Source organism: Solanum tuberosum, unplaced genomic scaffold, assembly GCF_000226075.1.
Source record: "Solanum tuberosum cultivar DM 1-3 516 R44 unplaced genomic scaffold, SolTub_3.0 scf00046, whole genome shotgun sequence".
Taxonomy (NCBI): Eukaryota; Viridiplantae; Streptophyta; class Magnoliopsida; order Solanales; family Solanaceae; genus Solanum; species Solanum tuberosum.
The window spans coordinates 581477-590007 of record NW_006238971.1 but is presented as its reverse complement, the minus strand read 5'-3'; the positions used below and the strand labels follow the sequence as shown (position 1 = coordinate 590007).

The window sequence follows — 8531 nt, the reverse complement described above, 5'->3', positions numbered from 1 at the left end:
TATATATATATATATATATATATTTATTTTAATACTATTTGGTTTGTGTATATAGTTAAATCCACATAGGGGGTGGGGGGATTGTAGTATATAGAGTAATATCTTTCATATGTAACCAAAGCTTGTGAGAGGCCATTTGTATCTGTCAATCACTAACTTCAAAGCACTTTTTCTTTTTAAACTTGTCTTGATTTTCATTGAATGCAAAAGTAGCCATGCCACTACAAGCTCCATGTGATCTACAAATCCATGTAAATGGTCAACAAACATTCTTTCTGCACCAGGTAACCAAAAAAAAACATAAAAATCCAATCTTTGAATTCCCCATTTTCCCAATTCATCCAAATTAACTAATTTTACTACTTTTTTTTTGTTGCAGAAAGTCCTTTCAAGATTCTCTGGGAAGTTAAGGAAGATAATCAAACAAGAAAAGAAGAAAACTCAGATTAAGAATTCAGGTATTGAGATTCTTGATTTCCCAGGTGGGGCAGAAGGGTTTGAACTTATTTCAAGATTCTGTTACAACAATGGTAGCAGCAATAACATTAAAATCACTGTCTCAAATGTTTGTCTTCTCATTTGCTCTGCAAATTTTCTTGAAATGACAGAAAAGTTGTCTTGTTGCAATCTTTTGTATAAAGCTGAGACCTTTTTTGAAGGATTGTGTTATTGGTCCTGTCATGATATTCTGAAATCCTTAAAAAGCTGTGAAACATTTTTTGATTATGCAACTTCTTGTGGGCTGATTCAAAAGCTTATAACTTCACTTGTTGGTACCCTTTTTGGTTCTTCATGTTCATCAGTTTCCTCTTGTTCATCTTCTGAACAAGTAAAGCCATGTTCTTGGTGGTTTGAGGAAATGACCATTTTGCCCCCAAAGATGATAGAAGAGTTTTTAAGGACTTTAGGTGGTTTTGGTAGGGAAAATAACAGCTTACTCCTCACAAGATTCTTGCTTTATTACCTAAAAACATCATCCCATTTCAGTAATTGTCAAAATCTGATTTCAAGAAGTGAGTATAGTGGACTTGCTGACACAGTAGTTCATGGGGTAGTTTTTATGGGGAAAACAACATTTTCTTGCAGAAATCTTTTTTGGGTATTGAGAATTGTATCTGGTTTTGGGATTAGCAAAGAATGCAGGGGTTGTTTGGAGAAACTGATAGGTGGGATGCTTGATCAAGCAACACTAGATGATATTCTTGTTTGTGGTCACAACAATATTGGTGGTGTTTATGATGTGAATCTTGTAATGAGATTGGTTAGAGTTTTTGTTCATCATGATAAAGTTACAATATCAAAATTGAGAAAAGTTGCAAGATTGATTGATAAGTATTTGAGAGAGATTGCTCCTGACCAAACTCTTAAAATATCAAAGTTTCTTGCTGTTGCTGAGAGTCTACCAGATTATGCAAGGGATTCTTTTGATGGAGTCTACAGAGCCATTGATATCTATCTTGAGGTCATTATTACTTTTCTTCTTCTTATATCCATGAACTAATAAATGCTACTATAATTTTCATTCAATTTGTTTCTCTGGTTTTGACTTGATACATGCTTTTGGATCATGTGGTGTCAAACAAAAGATATATGGAATGTATCAAAATGTTCTTTACTTTTGTGATCATAAACATGTTTTGCAGAAAACTAGCTTTAAAGAGTTTCTAAAGTAAGACAAATAAATTGAAATAGAGAGAATAGTAATTTATTACTACTTAGTAGTAGTTTCGGATTATACTGTTCGAATTCTTCAAAAATATTGTCATATTCGTGTCAAGTCCTCCAAAGTACATGACTTTTGAAGAATTCTATACTTATCCAATACGATTTTTGAAAAGTTCTAGCAACATAAATCTCACATTCCTTTTAGATAAAAAGTTTTTAAGGTATTGACAAATGCTAAAAGATATGGAATAAGACAAGAAGATGTCCTTCCAACAAGGCAATACTTTTCAGCTTTTTGCTCTTTCCTTATGGTTAAAAATGTGTCAATGTGGAATATTTTTGGATCTTTTTGTGAAAACTCACAAGGGGTGCAAAAAGCTTCACTTACTCCACTTGATAATAGGTATGCACTAGTGGCTGCCAATCATGGAGTATGTTGCTCGAACCCTCTAAAAATAATATCGCACTCATATCAAAATTACTAAAAATGCATACCTTTTGAAAAATTTGACATACACTTTGCGTTATTTTTGAAGAGTTCATCCAACATAACTTATAAATTTATATAGTATTGTATATTGCCTGTGAAGTGCAATTTTGCTGTGTTAGTTGTCATGATCTAATCAAGGCAAAACATATTTTTACTTTTCTTTGCTGGAAGGGAGAAATGCTTATCATATGCAGAATAACTCATAAAGACATGTATGTAAAGCATTGATGAGAACTCAAAAAAATATTTGAATTTAGTACTATGAGTTTCAAAATTTTGAACTTAAAATGGAAATAGTAGGGTCATTAAAGTTTGTCCTGGAAACTTGTGACCTCATTAATTCATGAGTACTTTTATGAAAATCAGTCAGTTATCTATATGGGACCCTTTAGACTTGAGTGGTAGTTGGCTAGTTGCTCTAACAGCAACACCTTTCTTGGACAGGCTTAAGTTATTGGAAAATTTGTATCAGAAACTATTCTTTTCGTTCACTTTTATTTGTTCATTTTGGATTCTGTACGTCATTTAAGAAACAATGATTAATATGAGTATTTTTCTTATCATAATACTCATATTAATTGATGTATAGTCTTATATCTTAAAGAATAAGTAATTGATGTTAAGGGTAAAACGGGGGAAAATAATTGTCCTTTTTGGATTTTTTTAAAAGTGATAAATAAAAGTAAAAATCTATTTTTGAAATACTGAACAAGAAAAAATGAATGAATAGAGTATTTATTTTTAGGTAGTTTTAATTGATTTTCCCTTGTCATTGTGTTCAGCCTGTTTCTTGTTTTTTTTCTTTGTCCTTTATGTCCTAAATTCTTTCTATAAATAACTTTTTGATTCTAAGGAAATCTCCTCCACCCTTAACATAATTGAGGTGTTATTTATCAATTATATTACGGATACCGATTGAACACAAAGTTTAAGCTAGAAAGACATACTATTGACGTTGACACCCTTTAGAACTTGTGATCGTAAATATATCATGACATTTCAATATCGTTAAGATAATAAAATTAAGAGTAAAACGAAAAGTTAAGTTAAAAGAGATTTCAAAGAAAAGAGTGTCATAAAAAACGAAACTGAAAGAGTTATGACTCTCATTTTGCCTTTATTTATTACTTCCTCCGTTTCAATTTATGTATCTTTTTATTCCCGTTTAAAATCTCTTTTCCTTTTTGACATCCCTTTCATTTCAACGATCCATATGACATGTTTAAGATCAAAAGATTAAAGCACATTTTGATACATTATACATATTTGTAGTTTAATTACAAGATTCAAAAGTTTTTTTCACTTTCTTAAACTTTGTGTCAAGTCAAAATCACACAAACAAATTGGAATGAAAAGGGTATGTTTCTTGCAGCTAACATGTATATATTTGGTTGCAGTCTCATCCAATCCTTTCATTAGAGGAAAGATCAAGATTATGTAGATGTCTCAACTATGAGAAACTAAGCCTTGAAGCATGCAAGGACTTAGCAAAGAATCCAAGAATTTCACCAAGAATTGCTGTCAAGGCACTTGCTTCTCAATGTTCTTCAAGTATTCCAACAATAAAAGACAATAATAGCCAAATGGTTTTGTACAAGACAAACAAGAGTGATCATCACAGTTCAAGTGCTGCTAGTGATCAACAAAGTTTACAAGAAGAGGAACATGAATATATGAGGCTAAATTTGCAAAAGATGCAATGGAGAGTTGTGGAGTTGGAGAAAGTATGTAGAGATATGAAAGGTCAAATGACTAAAATGGTGAAGACAGGGACTCAGACTAGAGCTTTGCCTAGGCTTTGTAGAAGTCAAAACTTCTAAAAACAGGAATAAGAAAAAAAGGACATATGTTGGTACAACACATTTGTCGGTGGAGTGGTAAGTATTCTTCTGTCCTTAATCAGGTCTCAGATTCAAGCCTAGAGTATAGAGTTGTCTTTGTTAAGAAGAGGTTTACCCCTTGGAGACTTCATGGCACGAATCCAGATTTAATCGGGGACCAATGTAAGCAATGAATACCAGATGGAAAACCAAAATATATATGATAATTCACATATAATATTCCTTTTCCCAATTTTCTACCGTAAAAACATGAAGTGTAAAATTTATTTCCAGATTATTTGGTTGTAAAGTTCCTTGTCAATTTAAAGGTTCTCACTTTTTTTATACAAGTTATCATGGTTTAAGTTCTCATTTTTTTTAAAAAATAAAATAATTTCCTGCTGTATTTATTTGGGAAAAATGATTTATAAATTATAAAAGGAATCACAAGCAAGGCTGATGACCTTTTCAATTTTCAAAATTGAATGTGTTAAAAGGTATATTCAACATATATTTAGTATAATCTCGAATGTGGAATTTGAGAAGACAGTGTACACAAATCTTACCCCTACTTTGTGGAGTTAGATATTTTTACTAGTCTAATTTATGTGGCATTCTTTCTTTAAACGGAAAAGGATCAAAGTTGCCCTGAATTATGTGAAATAGATCACTTATACCCTTCGTTACAATTTGGTATAAAAAATGTCCCCGCCGTTATTCAAAGAGACCACAAATACCTCAAGAGTTAATACCCCAAATTTTTAGTGACGTGGCAAGACACGTGAGACTAATCCCTCCACCTAAGTGTTGCTAACTCGGATTCACTTAAAAACAACGGGAAACTTATATAAATATACTATATTAAGAAAATATTTATCATTTATAGCAATAACATTTTTTTTTCACTTGATCACTTTTAATACGTTTATAATTTATAATACAGTTTTAATACATATCACAGAGAACAATTTATAACACATATAGTACAAGTTTTATTGATGGATAATACATTTATCACACATTGTACCGCTAAAATAAGTAATTATTTATTAAAAATACCCATCAAAGTAATTTTTCCAAAAACGAAACCTTTCGCGGGCAACAAAAATACCACAAAAGCCAAAATATCGCCACTAAAGATTTTAATTGTCTTTTAGCATTAAATTTTGATTTTGTTTTCTTTATTGTTTTTGAAAATCACAAATGATATCGATCAAGGAGGAGTTTGAAGACACTATATGTTTTATTTTTATGTCATACGTAAATGCAAAATATACAATGATGCATTATGAAGTAGCAGATTAGAATCGAGAAGTAATTTTGATGATTTTCGTAATATAATTGGATGTTTTTAATATTGATAGTGCATGTTATTTATTTTAGAAAATTAGGATACAACCGAAAATTAATTATCATATTTTTTTGTTGAAAAAATAGGTTTACTAGCGAATGACTGTTGCGGCCTTAGTTGTCACTAACACTCACTCAAAACCTTTAGTGGCGACAAAAGTTGCCACTAAAGGTCTAGTTCTTTTGTAGTAAATCCGAGTTGCAACACTTAGGTGGAGGGATTAGTCCCATGTGGCTTGCCATGTCACCAAAAAATTGGGTAATTAACTCTTGAGGGTATTTGTGATCTCTTGGGATAACGGCGAGGCCGCGAGGGTATTTTTGATCCCAAAATATAATGGAGGGTCCAAGTGGCTTATTTCGCACAGTTCAGAGGTATCTTTAACCCTTTTCCGTTCTTTAAAAAATATTAGATACTGCTTTATTTTATTACAATTTTCAAGCATTTAAATCCACTAAATTATACTCCATGCTTTTGTCAAACGTCACACAAAATGGAATAATATGGAAAGAAGACGGTCAAAACTTATGCATTCTATTGGAATTAAGAAGAATTTTTCTACCAACCAGGCTTAGATCTCGAATTCAAGTCTTGTATACGAAGCTGCGTTTGTTAGGGAGTGTTGTACCCCAAATGTTAGACTTCCCAGCGCGAATCCAAATTTAGTCGATCAGGATAGACAAACCAACAAAAAATAGAGAGAAGAATTAACACAAGATTTATAACAATGTCTCCCAAATTCTGAATACGAGTGTCAGAAATTTACCTGCAAGTGATAAGTGGTGAATACAACAGTAAAATAGGGTCCAGGAAAGTAAGTAAACATTATATTAGCACACAGTAAATCATTGGTGAATGAAAACATAGATGAGCACTAAAAAATTAACCTGATCCATCATACAGGGAATTTTCAAAAAAAATAATAAAAATGAGCATCTTATTATCCTCAAATTTATCTCACAAAGGGAGTGGTGTTTCTTTACAATCTTATACAAGCAACTATTAAGGATTTTGACAAACTCTGAATCCCTTCTTCCTCAGCATAAACATGTACCAGACGTTACGTTACAAGAAAAAAAGTTACATCTTCAAACTTGATTATAGAGGGAGCTAGGTCCTACAACATAATCCACATGAAAATTGGTTGTAAATCATCTTATCAGCTACTGTTCTGAACTGTCTGTGACTGGCATCTCTCCTCTGTTTCCGGTGTAGGAAGGAACTTACGCAGAGAGCGGTACTGCAAACGAACATTCTGTCCACTGTCCATAATCTTAAGCAAATACCTGTAGAAATTGAGAAGATCATTTTAGAGATCCTTAAACAAGGAGAACCGCAATTCACTGTCAGTACAGGAGAATATTCCAGCTACGCACATTTGTCAGGAAGTGTTAGTCTCTGCCATGACTGCAATCTGCTTAAATGGTGACAGGTAGAAGTATCATGTGTCCAGCAACCAACCTCATATATTGTTAAAGGAGCCAAATAGTTGTTTAGCATAGCAGTGTGGCACCATATAGTTGTTTAAAACATATAATTATAAGGGAAAATGTATTAATCTCTTATGACACAGAATGAATGAGAGAATTTGCAGGAACTACATCATCACTAGCAATTGACATACGTCATAATTAAAAAAAAAAGATTGATTTTCTCATATTGGACTAGAAACTCCTAGTGACAGAATTTCATTGGGTTTTTAGAGGATAACTGAACACAAGAATCACATTTCTTCAATTGTTGCTTGAATATTTCAGTTGCCTACCAACACACACATCTTTCCTGAAATAAGGTATATCTGTTTCTTATACTATTACAGATGTGAATTGGACTAAATTGTGTGACAAGGTGCAATGACCCACAGAAAACAAGTTGCAAAAGTCAAGAATGTCCATAGTGTCTATCATATTTATTAATCTAATATAAGACACCATAAACTACAATTGAGACTACATAGTAGAACCAAAGCCTACTCAATATATATCAAAATGATGGCTTATGTTGTGAGCTGTCAAATTCGTTACTTCTCTAAATTGGATGGTCTTGCACGTGTATCGCTAAGATTTCAGTAATTTAAGCTAAAAACTGCACAGCATATTCCATGCAATAAATGTTAGTGATCAAAATTGACATTCAAACTGCAGCAGATAAGAAAAATATTAACGAAATGCTCAGACAGCTAACCAGCCATTAAGGCACTGTGATGTGATTACAGCTTCCTTTCCAACAAATTTTCCTGGTGTTCTCCTATTTCCCTGCACAGTTCCGCATTCGCATTACTGTAATTTGGTGAATTCTTTTCTATAGATGCACAGGCGCAAATACGTCACCCTTATAAGAACTTTCTCATTCACTGAGAATGGATACTAAGCACCCTTATGGGGTGGGTCCATTTTTAGAAGGAAGCTCACCATTTTCCTGGAAGGATTAAAGTAATGAGGATTTCGAAGAATCATTCACAGGTATATTAAACAAAGATCATTTCAAATTTCAAACAGTTATAGGTCAATGAAGCAAGAAATTTGTGGTTTGCCCTAATCTAAAACAGAGCCTAATTAAATATGGATGAACATAGATATCACTAAATCTCCAAACTTGTTCCGAGGGCAGAAAAGGATAGTAACTACTGGATAAGCCTTTGCTTTCCCAAAAGCCAAATCTACCGAAGGGAAGTCCTTCAACAAGGTTTTGACTTCACCATCAAAAGAAAAATATACAGATGAGAAAAGAACATAAACCATTATACCATGTTAAGGTACATAATCAACATTATCATTTTCACTAGGTAATTTCCAAATTATATAATCTGTGCAGTTCAGATCTTCAAAATCCTTTCCACATCAAGTGTCGATCCGACGCGATTTGGATGTGGGTGTCCGATCCATACTGGGTTCGGTCAAACTAGCTTGGGTACTTTGACTATTCTATAGCCAAGAACACTTTGCTATTATACGAGATAACTTGTAGAAAGATATTACACAAAAAAGATGATTATACAAGTTTTAATTTGATAACTTCAATTAGCTGTCAGATATATACTTTTATTGGTTCTTTCTTAAAAACCACCCCATACTCCTATCCATATTCCCGAATCCTATGATTCAGGTAATGATAAATCCAACTTCTATATCTGCTACCGTATTGGGTGCCGACACCCATATTCGAGCAACATACCTTGAGACGGAAAATTTGACTAGGACATATT

At 32.8% G+C, this 8531-nt stretch overlaps 1 protein-coding gene and 1 pseudogene across 1 annotated transcript; one reads left to right on the top strand and one right to left on the bottom strand.

Moving 5' to 3' along the window:
- The first annotated feature begins 54 nt into the window (after positions 1-54).
- On the top strand, positions 55-4323 carry LOC102585563 (BTB/POZ domain-containing protein At3g19850-like). The gene is made up of 3 exons (XM_006343423.2): positions 55-284; positions 380-1462; positions 3553-4323. The coding sequence occupies exons 1-3, from the start codon at positions 216-218 to the stop codon at positions 3973-3975; spliced, it is 1575 nt and encodes a 524-aa protein (XP_006343485.1). The 5' UTR covers positions 55-215; the 3' UTR covers positions 3976-4323.
- A 1860-nt stretch (positions 4324-6183) lies between these two features.
- LOC102593642 (uncharacterized) overlaps positions 6184-8531 on the bottom strand; it is a 29350-nt pseudogene continuing 27002 nt past the window's right edge.

What these genes read in the sequence shown, in the direction of transcription:
- LOC102585563 (XM_006343423.2), top strand. Translation starts at nt 216, where the DNA reads ATGCCACTACAAGCTCCATGTGATCTACAAATCCATGTAAATGGTCAA. An exon ending in AAACATTCTTTCTGCACCAG is followed by an intron (nt 285 to 379) that starts GTAACCAAAAAA and finishes TTTTTGTTGCAG; the next exon opens with AAAGTCCTTTCAAGATTCTC. An exon ending in CCATTGATATCTATCTTGAG is followed by an intron (nt 1,463 to 3,552) that starts GTCATTATTACT and finishes ATTTGGTTGCAG; the next exon opens with TCTCATCCAATCCTTTCATT.